This window comes from Mirounga angustirostris, unplaced genomic scaffold, assembly GCF_029215605.1.
Source record: "Mirounga angustirostris isolate CCGP_5_RB_7025 unplaced genomic scaffold, mMirAng1.0.hap1 SCAF_5, whole genome shotgun sequence".
In the NCBI taxonomy this organism is placed as follows: Eukaryota; Metazoa; Chordata; class Mammalia; order Carnivora; family Phocidae; genus Mirounga; species Mirounga angustirostris.
The window spans coordinates 62,254,227-62,276,222 of NW_026991713.1; the positions used below are offsets into that span (position 1 = coordinate 62,254,227).

Consider the following 21,996-nt stretch of genomic DNA (forward strand, 5'->3'; position numbering starts at 1 on the left):
TCGAGTTCTTGTGAATGTTAACAGAATACATGAATTCATGTTAATTAGATGTTCAGAATCGATTAAAGCTAGTATGTGTTTGGGGGGATACCCAAATTAAGGAGTCAGGAAACTCTTTCCTGATGACGTGGCCTCTAATTTTTTGCATTCAAGTGAAACTCCTAGTTCATAATTTCAGAGCATGGCTGTTTGGGCACTAAGACAAAGTAGTAGTAAGTTAAGCTTATGACAGTGTGTGCCTGCCAGCTGGATAGGTACAGATCTCTGATTATCCACGACCGAAGTTTTGTCAGACAGAGTTCAACTACACATCCTGAAAGTGTTTGTTCAGAAGCTGAGTGAATCCATATGACCTTTATATTTTTAAAAAATAAATAATACAATACATGACAAAAAAAATTTTTAAGTGCAAAATGGTATACAGTGTATATTCAGTGAGAGGTCTTCCCTTCATCTGACCTCGTTTGTGCTCCCCCACTCCTTCATCTTGGGGACAGCATTAGCAGTTTTTGGCATGTCCCCGGGGGGTAGTCCATACATGTACAAGGATGGATTATCTCTCTTTTTTTCTTGACATAAATGATTGCACACCATTCTATACAGTGGGTTTTTTACTTGAAAACATATCTTGTTGTTTCCTATCAGTACATTTAGATTTGCTTTATTAAAATAGCTGCATGGCATTCCATCCTGTAAATGTACATAGTTTATTTAACCAGTCCTCGACTAATATCTAGGTTGTTTTTAGTCTTTTGATACCACAAACAATGTTACGGGAAACTTCCTTGCACATACTTCCTTGTGTGAGTATTTCTTTAAGATCCATTCTTAGAATTGCTGGGCCAAAGGGTATGTGCACTTCTGGCATTTTAGACAAAAAGTGTAATTTTATTAGTCTTTTTATCTTGTAAAACTTTTTTTTTTTTTTTTTTTTTTTTTAAGTAATCTCTACGCCCAGTGTGGGGCTTGGACTCCTGACCCTGAAATCAAGAGTCACGGGCTCTACTGACTGAGCCAGCCAGGCACTCCACTTGTAAAACATTCTTACAACCTTTTTTGGGTGGGGGGGAAGGAAGAGCAGAGGGAGAGAGAGAATCTTAAGGAGGCTCCACACTGGGCGACGTGGGGCTTGATCTTACGACCCTGAGTTGGACACTTAACCGGCTGAGCCACCCAGGCACCCCCATTCTTAACAACTTTTGGTAAGGAATGGGATAAAATAGTTATATTACATTTAACCAAGAGTGCCATTTTTTCTGTTGTTGACTGCTGTTTGACAGGAGGAAACTTACTGGATTTGGAAGAAGGTGACACTTTATGGTTGAGGGTGAACTAGAATATAAAACCTGTATTACTGATAATTATCAAAGTATTGCTGGATTGATTCTGGTTGCTTGTATTTCAACTTGATCTTTTCATTAATGTAGTTAAATGACTGAAACAACCTGGTGGTATGGTCCTAGAGAGCAAAACTGTTTTAATATTAACTGCTTCTGTATGGGTCTTAAGTTTTCAAGGAGATTAAATACTGTGCAGCTCACCAGGTATAACTGACCCACTCTGTTTCCTGCCCTAATTATGTTCTGTAGGCACTGGAAGCAATAGAGCTTATAGTTTGCTGACTAAAAGTTTTGATGAGAAAGTTGGAATCTAGAATCGTTTTTTCTTTCTTGGAATAATACATTCTTGAGATTTCAGAGAAGACCAGACTTCTTGTATTTATTAGCTCTGTATGTAACTAATATAGAAATAATCCCTTAGGATACTAAAAATAATTGTTTAAAATTTTATCATGAAATATTTCTGCCTAAAATTATTTAACTATAACCTTTTTTTTTATTTTTTATTTTTTATTTTATTTTATTTTTTTTAAAGATTTTATTGATTTATTTGACAGAGAGAGACACAGCGAGAAAGGGAACACAAGCAGGGGGAGTGGGAGAGGGAGAAGGAGAAGCAGGCCTCCCACCAAACAGGGAGCCTGACGCGGGACTCGATTCCAGGACTCCGGGATCACGACCTGAGCCGAAGGCAGACGCCTAACTGACTGAGCCACCCAGGCGCCCTATAACCTTTTTTTTTAAAAAAAGATTTTATTTATTTGAGAGAGAGCGAGAGCATGAACACAAGTGGGGGGAGGCAGAGGGAGAAGCAGATTCCCCACTGAGCAGGGAGTGTGATGCGATGTGGGACTCCATCCCAGGACCTGGAGATCATGACCTGAGCCGAAGGCAGAGCTTAACCGACTGAGCCACCCAGGCACCCCTAACTATCACCTTTATAGACTACAGGCTCAGGGGAAAACACACTACTATCTCAATTGTTAAAAGCTTATTTTGGGTAGGAAATTTCCTCAGATGCATTAAACACTTCTGTGACTTACACAGGATATCAATCATCACTGCAAAAGTAATCTAATTTAGTCAGTTCTTGGTGAGTAGGGCCACATTAGAAGAAACCTGAGTTATTCTTTTTTTTTTTTTTTAATATTTTATTTATTTATTTGACAGAGAGAGACACAGCAGGAGAGGAAACACAAGCAGGGGGAGTGGGAGAGGGAGAAGCAGGCTTCCCGCCGACCAGGGAGCCTGATGTGGGGCTCGATCCCAGGACCCTAGGATCGTGACCTGAGCCAAAGGCAGACGCTTAACGACGGAGCCACCCAGGCGCCCCAACTTGAGTTATTCTTAATAATAATATAATTAATAATAATAAAATATTAATAACATTATTTTTAACAACAACAATAATAATGTTCTCAGAGTTGATTAAAGTATAAAGAAGGGCTCTTTGCCTCATATTAAGTGGTCCAAGACCTTTTCCTGTAAGAGTTAAAGTCCCAGAGCTGATTTGTGGTGTCTAATTTATTATGGGTTAGGATAACCTTATAACCTGGCTTCTTAAAATTATATGTAAAATAAAAGGATAAAAGCTCTGGGTGGGGCCAAGGGGCTGAGCTGTGATTGGAATCCAAGTGTCTAGGGCTAGTCTCAGTGGTCAGATATGTAAATCCCATTCAGATAAGGTGCTAAAGAGGGTTTGAATGTAGTCAGTATTACTGGCATCTACTGGCTGGTGTTAGCCATCTAGTGGCTTAAAACCTGATAGGAGGGACATGGCTAGTTGTCCACTGTAACAAAATACTTGATATTGGTGATTATAGAGGTAAAAGATTATGTTTTCCAAATTAGCAAGTGGTGGTATGTTTTCATCTGGGAAGATGGATGAAACCTAGAACCCTTCAGCTCTGAATTCTTTAAAACAAGTACAGAATATATTGGTAGATCATCTAAGAAAAGAAAGTACAAGAATGTTCAGATAGGAACGAGGGAGAAGAGAGAAAGACTTTTCAGTAAAAGATACCTAAGGAGAGGCTTTATAACCTTTTCAGTAGGATCGTTTTTAGTGGGATTTAAGTAGGGGTTGGGGCTAACAAATAGTACCTCGTCTTTCTCCTTCTAAATTTGAAATCAACTGAGAAAAAGATTCCTTAATCAGTAGATTGAAATGTAAAAAAAGTCAGCTTTATTGGTGGGGTTGACTGGAGAATATTCCATAGATCTGTGGCCAAATGGGCTTACGACCATCCTCCTCCTCCTCCCCAGTTAAACTTAACCTATCAGGGCGCTAGACCTCTGGGACAACCCCTCATCATTAACTCCCTTGTGTGATGGAGAGAAGTGCTGGCATCCTGCAGACTATGCCTAGTCCTCGTGGTGCCTCATCTCTCCCTGAGTGCCCAGGAAGGGAGAGCCATGGCAATGAGTTTCTTTTGGTTGTTGAAGGGTTGGGGAATGAGAAACGTTATAGGGGAAGTCTCTCTATCCTCAGGGAAATAGGAGGCTGGGAAATAATGGCCCTCCACGACTAGTATGGTGGTGAGGTGCTATTCTCCCCCCTTTCCAGAAAATTGAATCGTGAGTTTAAATTGTTTCTTTTTTTTTTTTTTTAAGATTTTATTTATTTATTTGAAAGAGAGAGAATGAGAGAGAGCACATGAGAGGGGGAGGGTCAGAGGGAGAAGCAGACTCCCTGCTGAGCAGGGAGCCCGATGCGGGACTCGATCCAGGGACTCCAGGATCATGACCTGAGCCAAAGGCAGTCGCTTAACCAACTGAGCCACCCAGGCGCCCAGTTTAAATTGTTTCTTAGATCAAAAAGAGTCATAGATCTTTGTCCTTAAAAACTTGTGAAAGTTGGGGGAAATCCATCTAGTTTTGGGGCACCTGGGTGGCTCAGTCGTTAAGCGTCCGCCTTCGGCTCGGGTCATGGTCCCAGGGTCCTGGGATCAAGCCCCGCATTGGGCTCCCTGCTCAGTGGGAAGCCTGCTTCTCCCTCTCCCACTCGCCCTGCTTGTGTTCCCTCTCTCGCTGTGTCTCTCTCTTAAATAAATAAATAAAATCTTAAAAAGAAGACTATTTGAGTTAATCTGGAAGCAAAGGCAGAGACTGGGGGATTGCTTAGCAGCCTCTTTGTGGATGCTTATTAAAAAGTACTTGCCTACTTCCTTGAAATATCTTTTGCTTCAGTTTGGTTTTCAAGTCTTGCTAGCAAAAAGTGATTAAGACTTTTTAATTTTTATTAAATATCTCTTAATCATACTCTGAAAATTGTAATTATTTTCAAGGTTCTTTAATTTAGTAGAAGAATTATTCTTTTCATCTAGTATGGGGTCAGTTGTCTAGAGTAACAAAATGCTGGTTCTGAACTTGTTAGTTTATTCGTGCTGTTTCCTGTCTCCCTTTTCTCCTTTCCAGAATCCTATTCTAAGGACTTGGACACTCAGGCATCCACCATGGTGTTGAGTCCTGAACAGAAGATGCCAGATGGTAATTTACAGCTGTGTTATTGTCTGATTTTTACTAGGAATTAGGTTTAAATCGGTAATAGAAATTGACCATATTTTCCTTCTTGTCATCTATTACAACCAAAATTGTCCATAAATCCTCTTCCCTAGCTAAGAGTGTCATCATAGAGACCTGCTCCAATCAGGTCCAATCCAGTCACCATCTAGTAATTTAGGCTGTAAATGATAATCATAAATATCTGTCTCATATCTTATTTCCAATTCTGAGATGAGCCAAGATGAGCTGCAAGTTTGGTTTCTGTAGCAGTAATGCTTGCAAGGGCAAGTATTCATCACAGGCCTGGCATAAAAACCTTTAGAATGCTTTGGCTTTTCACAGCACTGCAGATACTTACATTAAGGAGCAGTAAAATACCGAGCAAGTGCATTAAACTTTGTATTCCATTAGAGCTTCTGGAGTGTTCTGACTAATTCTTTCTAATTCTAAATTTCCCCTTTAGAATTTTCATTCCTTTTCTTTAAATTTCCTCATCAATTCAGGGCCATTTCACAGTTCCTATAGAAAGAAAGCTTTTGTTTTTCTAGTTGGGTGTTGCAAGGATTTCTTGGAAACCCTGACATTAGAGCTCTGTGTTTTGAAATTGCCGTTTGATGGCTACCAAACTGGGCTTTGTATCCTTCTGGCAGATTAGCCCTTTTCTCTCAGACCCTCCCCTTCCCAGCATTTAAGATTACCTGCAAAATGCAGGACTTGGAAACATTCATAAGCAGTCTAAGATGAGCCCTCCTGTCACAAGGGTGCCCACACCCCGTGACCCGAAGCTCTTCATTGCAGGCCTTAGTCAGGAGGCAAAGGGTTCCTGTTTGGTGGTTTCCCTGCAGCTTCAGATTTTAGCCGAACCATGGCAGGATTTGTCAACTTCCACATTTTTTGAGAAGCCTGACAGAGATATAATGTCCAAGGACGATTCTTTGGCTAAGTCCTACCAAATAATGGATGGGGGTGGGGGCGGAGGAGGGTAGTAACCCCCTAGACGGACTTAGTTCTGTTCTTCGAAAAGTTAGGATTTTAGGTTACCAGCGTGGCTAGTCGGGGAATGTTATATTTTGAGCCCTAGGCATCAGTGTTTTTAGAAGAAAATGAAATGGTTCTAAAAATTGCCAACTGGGTATATAGAAGTGTGAAAGTAGGAAAACCATTGTGAGATGAGCGTTAAAACTGATCTAGAGCAAAGTGGCTGGGGAGGAGGGGTGAGAGGGAGCTTTTTTACCATAAGCTTTTTTTATTTCCTGAATTTCCATCCATGTGAATATATTGCCTAGGTAAGAATTAATTTATTAAAAATATAGATGAAAATAAAATATTAGAAATAAATCGAGTAGAGCCAGGTTGGTCTTGTGCATTTAGGTATTAAAAAGATTTAATTTAAACGTTACTAAGGACAAGTTGTTGGTATATTTTATTTTTTTTAATTTCTTCTCAAACCTGTTAATTTAGATGATGTTTCTGGAGACCATGGGGACTCTCCCAGTTTTGGTACCCTCAACCCTGCCTATAGTACCTCATCTCTGCCCCAGTCCACTGAGCATTCACAGGAGCCCTTTACCACCTACTTTGATGAGAAGATCACCATTCCTGAGGAGGAGGTTAGTGACAAATCCTTGGAAGAAAACATTATTTAGGGAAGACTTAGGAGTGAAAAGTCTGCTGGACAACTTAAGATCAGCAGCCTCAGATCTAATTTGGGCAAGCAGTCTCTGAAGACTTTTGTAATCAGAGTAACTTTACAGTAGCTGTTCAGGAAAATGAGGGTCTTGAAAACAGTTGCCACATTGTACTAGTGATTATTTTTTGATCTAGTAAGTATGAATTTCATGTTCTTTTTTTACCATGGCTTTTGACCCTTTTGGGTAGTGATTGGGCACAAGGGTACTCATACTGTTACTTAGGTTTTAGAATGAGAGGCTGATTGATGGAAAGAGCAGGTAAGGGAATGGTTCCTATTTGGACAGAGAAGTGGCCAGTTTATTGATAAGAAGTGGGTAAGATGGGAGTGCCTGGGTGGCTCATTCAGTTAGGCGTCTGCCTTTGGCTCAGGTCATGATCCCAAGGTCCTGGGATCAAGCCCCGAGTAGGGCTCCCTGCTCAGCGAGCCTGCTTCTCCCTCTCACTCTGCCTGCTGTCCCCCTGCTATGCTTTCTCTCTGACAAATAAATAACTAAAATCTTAAAAAAAAAAAAAAAAAAAGTGCGTAAGATGGACATTGAACTTGGACACACCCAATATTCAACATCCTAAATCCTTTGTTCTTGTGAAGCTGATATTGTTGCTTTATATGTGATAAAATAACAGATAGGAGGCACCTGGGTGGCTCAGTCAGTTAAGCGGCTGCCTTCAGCTCAGGTCATGATCCCAGAGTCCTGGGATCCAGCCCCGCATCGGGCTCCTTGCTCGGCGGAAGCCTGCTTCTCCCTCTGCCTGCCACTCTCCCTGCTTGTGCTTGCTCTCTCCCCTTCCTCTCTCTGTGTCAAATAAATAAATAAAATCTTAAAAAAAAATAACATAAATTAGATCAGTAGTTTGGAGGTGATAATTAGTTTGATCTCTTCCTCTCTTGTATAGTATTCTTGTTTTAGCTTTCGTAAACTCTGGGCTTTCACGGGACCCGGTTTTCTTATGAGCATTGCCTACTTGGATCCAGGAAACATCGAATCTGATTTGCAGTCTGGAGCAGTGGCTGGATTTAAGGTGAACATCTAGTCCTACCCCTGTCCCTTTTAAAAACACACAGTACACCCTCACATCCTTTCCCCCTGCTCTGTCTGTTGGATATCATCAGCCTTGGTGGTTATATGCAGACACTTCATTGGCAGTGACACTTAGGTGAAAAGTACTTTGCCATCTGGTTTTTAAAATTTATTTTATACACGTAGTTAGCTTTAATATTTATTTTATTTTATCCACTCCACACAGTTTTCCTTGAACAAGGGAGAAACTAAGGCTCAGAAAGGTCTGAGGTGACCTCACAGGTTATGTATAGAACCTGAAACAGAACTCAGGTTATTTGATTCCTGACCTGAGCTCGTTCCTGAATGTAGTATTTCTCATTCACATTACCGAACAACCAAACGAAAACACTCCAGTTGTGTAGTAAGTGTTATGATGGGATTTTGTTCTTCTCTAGTTGCTCTGGGTTCTTCTGTTGGCCACCGTCGTGGGGCTTCTGCTCCAGCGCCTTGCAGCCAGACTGGGAGTGGTCACGGGGTTGCATCTTGCTGAAGTGTGTCACCGTCAATATCCCAAGGTGAGCCTGTTTGTCACTCATCTCAGAGGAACCTGTGTGTTTGGTGGAACGTGCTGGCCTCGTGGTATACTGAAATAGTGGAGGACTTGGTGGTCAGTGCCCTGTGGATGAGTTCTAGGGGAAACTCCATAGCCCTTCTTGCTGCCAACCCATATTTCTGTACTACTTCAGAATTTAACTTGAGATTCACTTTTTGCCAGAAAGCTTCCTTAGAAAAATTCAGTTTGATTGAGTAAATATTTACCATTCATTCTGCCTTCTGACATCTAGCAAGTGCCCAGCCCATGGAGGGGTGGGAGTGCTCTTTCATTCATACATCCATATTCCTATTATACATACTTTTTTTGTTTGACTTTGTCATCAATTTGAAAAATAAGGTTTTCTCTTTTACTGCAAACTCTCTGTGGCAGGATCTTTGGATTTGTTAATAATTATTTTTCAATTTGCCCTCACCCTGGAGGTTACATTGTCTTCCACAGCTTTTTTCTGGACATTTTGGGCCTTTCCTGGTATCTAAGGCAGGAATGGACTGGAAGATAGTTTTAACCTAGCTTCACCTTTAGATAAGATAATGATTTGCCTCGGTTTGACCTAAATGTTTAATCTCCTTTCCTGGCTGTGAAAAACTGTGCTTATCTGCTTTTTTCCCCCTTATATGCTTCTTAAAAAAACCTTAGTAATTTATAATTTCTTGTAGTTTCTCTTCATGTATCTTAACAGTTTTTTTTTGTAACAATTTTTTTGTGTAGTAGATACCTGGAAGGTTTTTTTTTTTTTTTCCCTTGGCCTCTGTGAGCCAGTATTAACTAAATTTGTCTTTCAGCTGGATTCTTTGACCAGATTAGGTTTCTATTTTGTTATATGCAACTCAATTTCAACCAGTTTGCCCTGAGTCCCTTTACATATTTGTCCTTTTTCACTTGCTTATATATTGTCATTACATTAAAGTTGACTCCAGCCTCTTCATTTTTGTTTTGTCTCTTTGGCCACGGTCAGGATATTTTCTTCTATGGTCATTTTCTGTTCTCTCCTGAACAATACTTTGACCATATTAGCATCCTCATTTTCCCCTAAAACTTTTGGATTGTTTTTAGGCAGGAAATTAAGTGGAAATTAATGATTGGAAATTCCCATTCCTCTATTGAGTGGAAGGTAAGAGAAAAAAATTAGGATTAGCTGTTGTCCTGACCTTGGCCCATAGGCACCACCACACAGAAGCACCCTTGCTTTCTCCAGGTGGGGGCCACAGTGCAATGATGGGCTAGGTGGAGCTCAGTTCTGGTTCTTCATCTCTAGACCGAAGCCTTATGGAGGACTGTTGATGGGTCAATGCCAAATGTGAATTCCAAACTATAGGGAAAGTTCTTAGAAATGATTAATTAGAACCATGTCTTTCTGCTGTTTGGTATTTAGGTCCCACGAATTATCCTATGGCTGATGGTGGAGTTGGCTATCATTGGCTCAGATATGCAAGAAGTTATTGGCTCAGCCATTGCCATCAATCTCCTGTCTGTAGGAAGGTGAGGGGGTTTTCCTCCAGAAAGTAATATTTTGCTAGATTTCAAAGCAAATGTAAAAACAAAAATCAAACTAATTTTCAGTTTTCAAGATTCAATCTAAGTATTATTTTTTCTGTGGAACCTTTCTGGAGCCACCTTCTCTCCTAGCAGCTGTAGGCTCTATATGTTCTGTGTTCTCATGTTGGGTTATGCATCCCTCTGTTATACAGTGTGTGGCCTTGTGTGTTACAATTATTTATTTGTATATCAGTTTGTCCCACTAGAGAGTGAGCTCCTTGAGGGGTAAGACCCATACTTTTCAGCTTTGTATCCTAAATGTCTGACTTAGTAGACAGTCAATGTTTGAATGAATGTAGTTAATTCAGTTGGTGCTGTGATCCTAAACTACCCAAGGCCTGACTTCCTGCCACTGTCCCCTCTCCCGCGAGTCCTTGCTTTTCCAAGTGTTGTGTATCCGGAAAGCTGTTGGAAAGAAAGTGTTTTGAACATTTCCTTTCTTCCTGTTAATCTCCATTTCTTATCTCTGACCTAGGGTTCCTCTCTGGGGTGGAGTTCTCATCACCATTGCAGATACCTTCGTATTTCTCTTTTTGGACAAATATGGTAAGGAGAGTGGGAATGGAGGGGTCAGTCAAACGAGCTACTTTCCATCATGAGGCTGATGGAGAAGTCTGCCTTCTGTGAGCTCACTGTTGCATTTTCCCCTGTAGGCTTACGGAAGCTAGAAGCATTTTTTGGCTTTCTCATCACCATTATGGCCCTCACATTTGGATATGAGGCAAGTGTTGCAGGTTATTTACATTACTTTTTATAACCAAAAAAGATTTTTTTGGCCTTTTCTTTCAAAACTGTATAATGCTAAGATGGTTTAATTGTATCACATGTGTTAACAAAAAGTCAAGTCAGCCTAGGCCAGTTTTGAAGAAATATGATCTATAGAGACTAGTCTCTGGGAAAGCCTGCTGGGTCTCCTAGGTCAAAAATAACAGATTTTTTAGGACTTTGTAGACTAGCCTCCTTGGTTCCAAGTTGGTTAGCCCCACAACGAGCAGCCTTGGAGAGGGTTCGGGAGGGAGCTGCAGGGTTATTCCTGGCTGTTAACTTGGGGAGGAGTTCTGGTTTTGCTTATCCTGGCTTATACCAACAGCTTGAATTTTCTCTGTATTGCGACAGTTAATGAACTATAAAGGATATAGTGGATGTTTCCTGGTTTGTGCCCCAACCCAGATACTCCTAGGAATCAGTACCATTATATGCAGTAATAGTAGCTTTCTATGTCCAGTTGTTATAAACTCATTTTTGCTCACTGGCCTGGCTAAACTTTTTTTTTTTTTTTAAGATTTTATTTATTTATTTGACAGAGAGATAGCTAGAGCAGAAACACAAGCAGGGGGAGTGGGAGAGGGAGAAGCAGGCTTCCCGCTGAGCAGGGAGCCTGATGTGGGGCTCGATCCCAGGACCCTGGGATCATGACCTGAGCTGAAGGCAGACTCTTAACAACTGAGCCACCCAGGCGCCCTGGCCTGCTAAACTTTTAAAAGTACATGTAATCTGGGGCGCCTGGGTGGCTCAGTTGGTTAAGCGTCTGACTCTTGATTTTGGCTCAGGTCATGATCTCAGGGATCTGATTCTCTCTCTTCCTCTGCCCCTCCCCCTGCTCACGCTCTCTGTCTCTCCATTTCCAAAAGAAATAAAATCTTAAAAAAAAAAAAAGCGCATCTAATCTGTCAGTAGATTATGCAATAGATTAGTCTAAGGCTTCCAAGAGAAATGCTGAACCAGGAAAAAGTATGTATGAGAAGTATTTATGAATGAGTCTCAGCATACATTAGTGGCAAACATAAGTGATTTTTAGATAAACATAGGTGAATAGAGGCGTAAGTATGGATAATCAAGAATTGACTATATTCTTTTTTTTTTTTTTTAAGATTTTATTTATTTATTTGACAGAGAGAGACACAGCGAGAGAGGGAACACAAGCAGGGGGAGTGGGAGAGGGAGAAGCAGGCTTCCCGCGGAGCAGGGAACCTGATACGGGGCTCGATCCCAGGACCGTGGGATCATGACCTGAGCCAAAGGCAGACGCATAACGACTGAGCCACCCAGGCGCCCCAAGAATTGACTATATTCTTGGGTCTGTCTCATAGGAGTTGTTGTGAAGCTAATATCAATGAGGCCCTTAGCAGCCATCTAATTCTTTAGAATATAAATGACATTCTCCACACATCTACTTTGTATATCTAAAATATGATGTAAAATATTTGGATATCCCAGTCCTGAATTCTCAGACCTGGAAGCAAGTCCCTCGTACTGCTTGGTTTTCTGATGGTTCTATATTCCTCATTATTCTAGGTGGTTGTTGAAGAGAGTGTTGTAAGGAGCAATGGATGCTGAGTGTTTCCTAGTACTATGTTACACCCCTGGTCTCACATTCTAATAGTTGTTATGTTGGTGTGTAGTATGTTACAGTGAAACCCAGCCAGAGCCAGGTACTCAAGGGCATGTTCCTGCCATCCTGTTCAGGCTGTCACACCCCACAGGTTGAGCAGGCTGTGGGCATCGTGGGAGCGGTCATCATGCCACACAATATGTACTTGCATTCCGCCTTAGTCAAGGTGAGCATGGCCCTTATATCCGTGTCATCCAGATAGTTCATGTTTCCTTTAGTTGCAGGGGACACTAGTTTAAAAGCATTAGAGCCCTAAAAGAGTGAAAGGTTTTTCCACGGTTGGATGTTTATAAATTTTACACACTCAGACTCTGTTTTTGTCACAAAGGTGGCCAGAAATAAGTGACCCCACAGAGAAACTGGGACTAAAATTCTTCATAGAAGGTCCAAAAGTACACCAGATCTCTTGTGTTTAAATCCCAAAAGACTGAGTGACCTTGAGGAGATGAGGAGTAAAGAGCCCAACCAAGGTTTTATCAGTCAGTCTTATATAGTAGTTTCCTGGAAGATTTCAGAGACCTTTATAATTAAGGTTGTTAGGACTGAAAATCAGGTTGTTTTTGTATGTCAGTGGTTCTTCTAGCCACAATAACTGAGAGCTCAGTAGTACCTAGTCATCATTTCCTGTTTGGGGAACGTGCAGTGTTGTCAGAGGGTCATGAAGTCCTTACTCACTTAATGAACTGGGATGTAAGTCAGTTTTCTCACATTTCTTATGGTCAGTTGTTTGCCCTCTAAATCTTTCAGCTAACTCCAAACTCATGAAATGTTACTAGGAATCTTGTTCTAACTAATCAAAAAATGACTACTGGTGTTTATCTCTCTAGTCCAGACAGGTAAACCGAGCCAATAATCAGGAAGTTCGAGAAGCTAATAAGTATTTTTTCATTGAATCCTGCATTGCACTCTTTGTTTCCTTCATCATCAACGTCTTTGTCGTCTCAGTCTTTGCCGAAGCATTTTTTGAAAAAACCAACGACCAGGTGGTGAGTAAGCCAGGGTCATGAATGGTAGTGAATGTGAGGGTAGTGAAGGCCGGAATGGGGTAGGCAAAATAACAGTGACTTGGAGCTCAGGGAAAACAGATCTCCAGCCTCAGGGCTGCCCCCTCATCACTGCACTAGTCAGGGTCTAGGGTCTGGGGGCAAACCAAGCCTGGACCCATGTTTCCCAGCTATTGGCTCAGAAGGGAGTTTGCCTCAGAATAAAGGTTGCCTTACGCTGTTGTGTTTGTGGCTTCATGTCTCTTTGGCTCTTTGTCATCCCTCTTTGTTTCCTGTTTATCAACTGCCAGCCTGCTTGCCAGTCCTGCCATTTGGAGGTGAGGACAGGTAGGGAGGAGTCAACAAACAGAAAGCAGAAACTGGCTAAGATATACTCTTTTGCATTTTGAATTCTCTATCATCTTGATTCCTGATTGCCTATCTATAGGACCTCTGACTCCTGGCTCTGCTTTGACTAAGGAGTCCTCTCATATTTCTTAAGGGCCCTTTCTTCCTGCCATTACTTAAAGCCAGCCAGCAATCACATATTACCATGTACACTCTTAACTCAGTAAATTTTTTTTTTTTAAAGATTTTATTTATTTATTAGAGAGAGAATGAGAGACAGAGAGCACGAGAGGGAAGAGGGCAGAGGGGGAAGCAGACCCCCAGCTGAGCAGGGAGCCCGATGTGGGACTCGATCCCGGGACTCCAGGATCATGACCTGAGCCGAAGGCAGTCGCTTAACCAACTGAGCCACCCAGGCGCCCCTCAGTAAATGTTTTTGATGGCATGAGGGTATAGAAGGATTATGGAAGAAGACCACAGTGCTTTTGCCGCCAGTCCCTGCTCCCGTTACAACCTGTATCCAGTGTCTTACCTCCAGCCTGTGTCTCCTAGATAACTTGAATGTAACCTGTAGTTTGTGATCTGCAGGAGAACTCTTCTGGTCTGGTCCTTGCCTCAAAAATAAAAGTTGCCCCTAAACTGCTTTGCGTTCCAGATTGCAGTCTGTAGAAATAACAGTAGTCCCCACACTCACCTTTTTCCTGACGATAACTCGACACTGACTGTGGACATCTACAAAGGGGTAAGCCTTTTCAGATTTGTGATCACTACTCCTGAATCAGTATTCTTGGCATAGTGTCTGATCTTTCCTGTGGGTTCACTTCGGAGCTGAACCTATCTTCTCTGGAGTGTCATTTATTTCAGAGGTCTAGATGCCAGACAAGCATTTCTGGATTACATGGGAGGGAATAGAGGATCAGCTGAAAGAAGAACTGTATCAGCAATTCCCAGAGTTATGTTGATATTATATTGTTTTATAGGATGTTAATTGGGGGAGACTAAAGAAAGTACTCCTAGTAAAGTATTCTTCATTGGGATCTCTCAGTCCTTTTTATGCTGGTTATGTTATGAACCTCCCAAGAGTAGAATACCTAATTTATGTAGTATTTCCCGAATGTGTTTGCCCTTTCTCTCCATTCCTGTTACTACCTTCCAGAATAGTGTGTTAAGTAATATAATTTGGGAAATGTTGTGTAGACTTACTTTCTTTTTTTTTTTTTTTTTAACATATTTAAGATATAAGTTGAGGATGAAGGCTTTAGGAACTTGGAGAAAAGACTAAGCAGAGGAATGAAGGAATATCCAGCAAAGTTTAGGTTGAAGGCCTCTAAAATGAGGTCAGGTCCTGAGTCTAGCTTCTGGGGAGTAGCGCCCAGCACAGTACTTGGTGTAGGTTGGTACATAGTAAAAGAAGAGGAAGAAATGCTGCAGAGAAATTCTGTTTTGGTCATTGTCTAAGCAGATCATTGACACAAACATCTTTCTCTCTTGCTTCTCCCAGGGTGTGGTACTGGGATGTTACTTTGGGCCGGCTGCACTCTACATCTGGGCAGTGGGGATCCTGGCTGCAGGACAGAGCTCCACCATGACAGGAACTTATTCTGGCCAGTTTGTCATGGAGGTATGTGCTGTTTTGACTGGTATAGATTAGAGGAAGAAAACATTGATTGCCCTTTTGTTACTTCTTAATCCCATGCTTCTAGGGTCTTCCTGAACCTCCCCAAACCTTTCTTTGTTTCCTGTTCTAGGCATTCATCCTGCTTCTGTGTTTTCTTCCAGGGATTCCTGAACCTAAAATGGTCACGCTTTGCCCGAGTGATTTTCACCCGCTCTATTGCCATCATCCCTACTCTGCTTGTTGCTATCTTCCAGGATGTAGAGCATCTAACAGGGATGAATGACTTCCTGAATGTTCTGCAGAGCTTACAGGTGAGGAGGGAGCTGGGGAAACTCCCATCCCGTTTATTTTTTATTTTATTTTATTTTATTTTTAAAGATTTTATTTATTTTTCAACAGAGAGAGAGACAGCGAGAGAGGGAACACAAGCAGGGGGAGTCGGAGAGGGAGAAGCAGGCTTCCTGCCGAGCAGGGAGTCCGATGTGGGACTCGATCCCAGGACCCTGGGATCATGACCTGAGCTGAAGGCAGACGCTTAATGACTGAGCCAACCAGGCACCCACTCCCATCCCTTTTAATCAGGCAGCATTATGTATTGCCTGTAGGTACCAAGCCTGTAGTGCTGGGTGCTGGGGAAAATTCAGAGGAAGAAAGAGGCACAGTCTCAGTCTGCAGTAAATGTATGGAATCCCTGGTATCTAAAAAGCTTTTAGAAATGGTTTGGTTTATAAAAGCGTGTTGAGGGGCGCCTGGGTGGCTCAGTCGGTTAAGCATCTGCCTTCAGCTCAGGTCATGATCCCAGGGTCCTGGGATGGAGCCCTGTGTTGAGCCCCGCATCGGGCTTCCTGCTTAGTGGGGAGCCTGCTTCTCCCTCTGCCTCTGCCTGCAGCTCCCCTGCTTGTGCTCTCTATCTCTCTGTCCAATAAATAAATGACATCTTTTAAAAAAGGGGCGCTTGGGTGGCTCAGTTGGTTAAGCATCTGGCTCGGCTCGGTTTGTGATCCCAGGGTCCTGGTATCGAGCCCTGCGTCAGGCTTCTTGCTCAGTGGGGAGCCTCCTCCCTCTGCCTGCTGCTCCCCCTGCTTGTGTTCTTTCTCTCTCTCTCTAGTGGTCTCTCTCTCAAATAAATAATATCTTAAAAGAAAAAAAAAATCTTAAAAAAAAAAAGCCTGGGGCACCTGTGTGGCTCAGTCGTTAAGCGTCTGCCTTCGGCTCAGGTCATGATCCCAGGGTCCTGGGATCGAGTCCCACATCGGACTCCCTGCTCGGCAGGAAGCCTGCTTCTCCCTCTCCGACTCCCCCTGCTTGTGTTCCCTCTCTCACTGTCTATCAAATAAATAAATAAAATCTTTAAATAAAATAAAATAAAAGCCTGTTGAATGGGAATTATCTGCTATAATTACATATAGAGTATAAAATTACTGTTTTTAATCCAAGCAAACATTAAATAACGTAGGACACTGCTAGGTCCTATTGAGGTTAAAAAGGCAAGGCAGATATGAATGTTTATAAAGACACAGGATCAGAATCAGTGCTAAGTTAATGACGGCTCTACAGGTTTCAGCATAAGGCGTGAGCATCTTGGGATGATAGGAATAATTTCTCATGGGGTGGATGAGGCAGGATGTGTGTTTCCCTTGTGCTAACAGTGCTGCTCTTGGGGATAATACAAGGATTTCCAGGAGCCCCATCTGATCCTCATTCTTTCTTTTCCAGCTTCCCTTTGCTCTGATACCCATCCTCACGTTTACGAGCTTGCGGCCAGTTATGAATGACTTTGCCAATGGAATGTGAGTGTACTTTTCTCAGCTCCCCAAAAATATGTGGGGGAAGCATGTCTTCATTGAATAGGCCAGTCAGAAAATGAGTCATATAGGGGAACCACATGTTTTGAGAGGTGAATGCTGGAGCTGCCCCTCAGTCTTTGGCTCAGAGAGCAAAGACTGTGAATGTGGTAAAGAAGGCACACACGTTTTTCATTTCTAGCAGGAGAAAGTTCCGCTCTTAGGGCTTTAATTCTTCAGCTTCAGTCACTGAAGTGTAAAGCACCTTAATTCCATGTTAAATGATGTTAATGAGAAAACCATAAACAAATACCTTTTATATACATTTTGAAAGGGTATGGGGTTTTTGAAATTGTTTGTTGCATCTCTAGGTACTCAGGACTTGTTGAATTTCTAGGGAGTTAAATATTAAGGATTATCTGAGCGTATTTTCCCCCCTCTTTCTCCCTATTGGTGTCTTACTTGGGACATAGTAAGAACAATTTTCAGTTCATTTTGAGATGCCTCTTACTCCTGTCCTGTCTACCCCACCGGACAGTGTCCTTTTCTGCTTGTGAATGGGTTGGATTGTTCCACCAGTGACTGATGATTCTTTTACAGAGGCTGGAGGATTGCAGGCGGGATATTGGTCCTTATCGTCTGTTCCATCAACATGTACTTTGTCCTGGTTTATGTCCAGGAACTCGGGCATGTGGCATTGTATGTGGTAGCTGCTGTGGTCAGTGTGGCTTATCTGAGCTTTGTGTTTTACCTGGTAAGTCAATTCAGGAGGGGCAGAGGTGTAGGTATCAGAGATGGTAGAGATAGGGCTTATTAACACCAAAATGAAAGGACCCAAAAGAGCACATAGCAATCTTTTCTTTTTAAAGCACATAGCAATCCTATCTCCAGGTTAATGAGACAGTTTACATGAAATTAAGTCACCTGTGGTTAAACGGTATTTTTAACCCATAAGATTTATTTTGATTCTTAAGAGCTGTCATGTCACTTCTGTCTGGTTTCCATTCTTAATAATTCCTGATAAGAGGAGCACCTGGGTGGCTCAGTCAGTTAGGCATCTGCCTTTGGCTCAGGTCATGATCTCAGGGTTCTGGGATTAAGCCTCATTTCGGGCTCCCTGCTCAGTGGGGAGTCTGCTTCTCCCTCTCCCTCTGCCCGCTCATGCTTGTGCTTGCTCCCTCTCAAATAAATAAATAAATAACTTAAAAAAAATTCCTGTTAAGAGAGTGTAGTGTGTTTGAGGAATTAAAAGAACAGTATAGAAAGTAGGGAGTGGCACAAGATTTGAATAGCTGTCTACTGAAGAAAGAATAGTGATATTCTCTCATTGAATTACTCTAGAGTTATTTAAAAATGATGGTTATAAAATCATAGCTACACAGAAAATGAATGCAGAATAATGTATTCCAAGATAATAAATTTTTTTTTTAAAGATCGGGTAAATTATGTAAAAAATGGTGATAGTAGTTGTGTTAGGATGTTTCCTTGATGGATATATTCTTTTGTTTATTTTCCAAATCTTCTGTAACATTACTTATAGTAATGGAAGATAGTTCTAGCAACAAAAACAACAAATGCTCCCTCCCTGTTCTGTACAGATTTCTCTGAAAAAATGCATGTGTGCAGGGTTAGGGACAGCAGAATTTATACCATACATGCTGCAGAGAATGGTTAAGGATGGAGGCTGGAGACCTGCTGATCTTTTTAGCTCTTACCTAGTCCCCATGCCAGTAGATTGAGAAAATCACTTTAGTGACTATTGAAAAATTATGTCCTGGATTTATTTATTTTTTTCTTCTTTCTTCCCCAGTAAACCTTGAGCACTCTAGGGTTATGCTGAACCTATATTCTAGGGATTTACTCCAAGGAAACCCAAGTAACTGAACATGTCCTTGACAGGAATTATTTTAAAAATTCACTATAGAAGTTAAGGGAATCCTTCCTTCCTACAAATTAGCTATGAAGAGACTGAGTTGTCCTCAGTCACCCTGAGACTGTCAAGGTTGTTGAAGGCCCATTTTTAGGCTGAGGACTGATCCAGGGTCGGTTACTGCTGTTAAGTCCCAAAACACGTATTTCATAGAGCAGTTTGGGATACTATCCCAGTTGTATTGGTCTGTCGGTCATTACCTCCACCTCTGCCTGCATCATGAGAGGAATGGGGTAGGACTGAAGAAAAATGGTCTTCAGGGAACTCCCAGTTGGCAAAAGAAACGAATGACAAACACAAAGCAGCAGGAACTGGCAACTCGATACTGAAAATAGTATGAAGAAACTTTGTTGAGGAAGGCAGATTCCAGGATGTCTTGAAGGGGGTATGGGGTTGGGAGAATGACTTGTGCACCTGGGTGGTAGGAGATGAGCAGAGCTAGATAGATGTTCAAGGAAGAGAGCAGGGGGGCACCTGGGTGGCTCAGTCAGTTGAGTGTCTGCCTTTGGCTCAGGTCATGATCCCAGGGTCCTGGGATTGAGTCCCGCATCAGGCTACTTGCTCAGTAGGGAGCCTGCTTCTCCCTCTGCCTGCCTGTCGCCCTGTTCGTGCTCTCTCGCTCTCTCTCTCCCCCCCCCTTCCTCTCTCTCTCTCTTTGACAAAGAAAGAAATAAATCTTAAAAAAAAAAGGGAAGAGAGCAGTTTGCATCTGAGCAGTGCAGTTTGAGCCATCATGATGGGAAGAGGGATCTGCAGAGAGGTTGGTGAATGATGACCATACTTTATCTTTCAGGGCTGGCAATGTTTGATTGCATTGGGCATGTCCTTCCTGGACTGTGGGCACACGGTAAGCATCTCTAAAGTCCTGCTGACCGGAGAAGTCACTGGTGGCTATACTAAGTAAATACTGGATCGGTCTGGCTGTCTTCCACATGTATAGCCATCAGAGCCAGTGTGTTTCTGTGGTTTACTGTGTGAACATAGCCAAAAGTATGTGCTGTTGCACAGACTGCATTTAAGACTCAACTCTTTGTTGGGAAAGACTTTGTTTCAATACATGTTTGAAAGATGGAATTTTTTTTTTCTTCCTGACCTTCTAACCTGGGAACTAGATTAGATAGGATCTTTGAAAAGCTGACATCTGCTGCTATCATTCCAACACAAACTCTTTAAGTAGCTGCCCAAGGGCCAGCTTGTTTTATCCTTTTGAGAGATAATCCTATATGCATGCTTCTTAACCAGGCCATGTGTTAAAAAAAAAAAAAAACATATTTGAGAAATATAATGAAGTTCTCATAAGATAAATTACAGGATGGGTATGCAGGTTTTGTTTATAAAAAGATAAAAGGCTGAGAAAAACTTTTCTTCTTACGCATACCCTGTTAGTTATTTTGATTATAAAAAAAAAAAACTCAACGAAACTGGTTTCATCCATCCATATTAAATATAAAATTATGAAACATCTCCCTCTTTCAGGTTCAGGATTCTTTTAACTTATTTCCACTTTAAATTTCTTGGTGAAAGTTAAAAGGGATGAGAAAGGATAAAGCCGGTGCTAAACAAATAGCAAAGCTGACATGTAGGTGGTGGTTATTAATCACCTTGGAAAATCACTGAGCAGATTTTCCTCAGAGATCGAAAGCTTATCAGGATTTTCTTTTGAGTCCTGATTTTCTTAACTTTCATGTTAGTACAGAGCTTTCCTGATGATATTTACTCTTGAGCACATAGAGTTGTAAAACCTTCACCTTCCTCATTCAGGAGGTTGGTTATAGAAAAAGATGGTAGCATTTATGAACTGACATGAGATTTTGGAATGAGAAGAGACTTTAAAGGAAAGAAGAGCCATCTGTTTTATTCCTAAAAGACACCTCCTACCAGAATTGTCATGGTTTTCCGAAGCATGCCCAAGACAACTTGCAAGGCAATCTCAGGAGCTGTGGACCTAACCGTTGCAAAGCTCTTTCTCGCTCTCAGCAAGTCAGTAGGAACCACTGTGATTGAAAAGTTCTCTCAGCAAGGTTGCACTGGGCTACCTCTCTTCAGCCATTCCCTCAGAGGGAAAAACTTTGAGACCAGATGGTGGAGCTCTGGAGTCAGAGGACATGGGTCCCTTCAGCATGAAGCTGCTGCTCTTCAGCCACTGCTGACATTTTTACATGTGGAGCCTGAGATTATGTGATTATATCCAGTCAAATCACATTTGTCTGGTGGAGATAAATAATCAAGTCTGTTATAGCCATTGACTTGATGAGAACAGTAATGGGAATGGCATTGAAGGACTTCTCATTTTGGGGGCTTTCCTTCTAGAGTCCCAGTTGATTGACATTCTCTATTCATCTGAGCCCCTAAATGCATTATTGCTGATATTTTGCACACAGTCAAGAGTACAGATTGGATGGATTGTCTTTCAAAAGGCATTAAGGATAAACTGCTGTGTATCACTGACCATACCTTATCTTAGCCCCTCAAGTAATATAGCACAGGATCATGAAAGATAAATTTCCCTCACTGTTTGTCCTCACATCTGCCCCTCTCCATGTCATTATTCCCCAAACTGGTCATAAGGGCACTCTGTGAAGATACTAGGGACTGACATCTTCATCTCTCATCTGGCTGGACTAGGTGAAGGCAAAACTGACAAGAAAAATTTTTTGTAAACACAGTACTATAACACTTACAACCTTTGCCCTGAGTGGGTAGGTCCAGTCAGTCTCAGATTCACAATATTTAGAAGTTCAGGTAAAGCTGCTTATTTTCTTTTAAAAGTTTTGCTTATGACTTAAGATGATGGAAAATTTCTTCCCAGTTAAATGGCGCTTTATATGTGTGGTGTTTGACAGTGTTAAAAATACTCCTATACTGTATTCCATTTGATCCTGTCAGAGCGAAAGTATACTTCAACCAGTACTCTGGGTGCAATAAACAATGCTGTGAAGTCTCCCAGTGCCAGCATGTGGTGTTTGTGCCGAATGTTAAGGGTATACAGTTGTACTTTTATGTAGAGTGGTCCTTGTTCTCCATAAATGTGACATGAAGTAATTGTGCTGTTACAGCACACTGGGAGTTAATGGATGGGGAAGAGCTGTAGTTTGGCTCCTGTGAGGTCCTACTGGTGGTATTACAAGTGGTTACAACTGAGCTGTTTGTGCCCATTTAACAGTATGTAAACTTGGTTTGTAATTAAAAATGTTTCCTTTTCCTGTTTGGTTTCCTGGGTATTTTTTTAACCTTGAAAATACTTCCGGGGAT

At 41.7% G+C, this 21,996-nt stretch overlaps 1 protein-coding gene across 2 annotated transcripts in view; it reads left to right on the forward strand.

Annotated features, from left to right (window-relative positions):
* Window positions 1-21,996, forward strand: part of SLC11A2 (solute carrier family 11 member 2) — a 37,981-nt gene that overhangs the window by 11,216 nt on the left and 4,769 nt on the right. For both annotated transcript variants that reach the window (XM_064591244.1, XM_045873441.3), the window contains exons 2-16: window positions 4,758-4,829; window positions 6,306-6,454; window positions 7,431-7,556; window positions 7,993-8,112; window positions 9,526-9,632; window positions 10,165-10,235; window positions 10,343-10,410; window positions 12,092-12,247; window positions 12,909-13,067; window positions 14,068-14,154; window positions 14,914-15,033; window positions 15,192-15,341; window positions 16,747-16,820; window positions 17,415-17,568; window positions 19,538-19,591. In XM_064591244.1, the coding sequence (XP_064447314.1) occupies window positions 4,758-4,829; window positions 6,306-6,454; window positions 7,431-7,556; window positions 7,993-8,112; window positions 9,526-9,632; window positions 10,165-10,235; window positions 10,343-10,410; window positions 12,092-12,247; window positions 12,909-13,067; window positions 14,068-14,154; window positions 14,914-15,033; window positions 15,192-15,341; window positions 16,747-16,820; window positions 17,415-17,568; window positions 19,538-19,591 (1,667 nt within the window). The remainder of the gene's footprint in view (window positions 1-4,757; window positions 4,830-6,305; window positions 6,455-7,430; window positions 7,557-7,992; window positions 8,113-9,525; window positions 9,633-10,164; window positions 10,236-10,342; window positions 10,411-12,091; window positions 12,248-12,908; window positions 13,068-14,067; window positions 14,155-14,913; window positions 15,034-15,191; window positions 15,342-16,746; window positions 16,821-17,414; window positions 17,569-19,537; window positions 19,592-21,996) is intronic.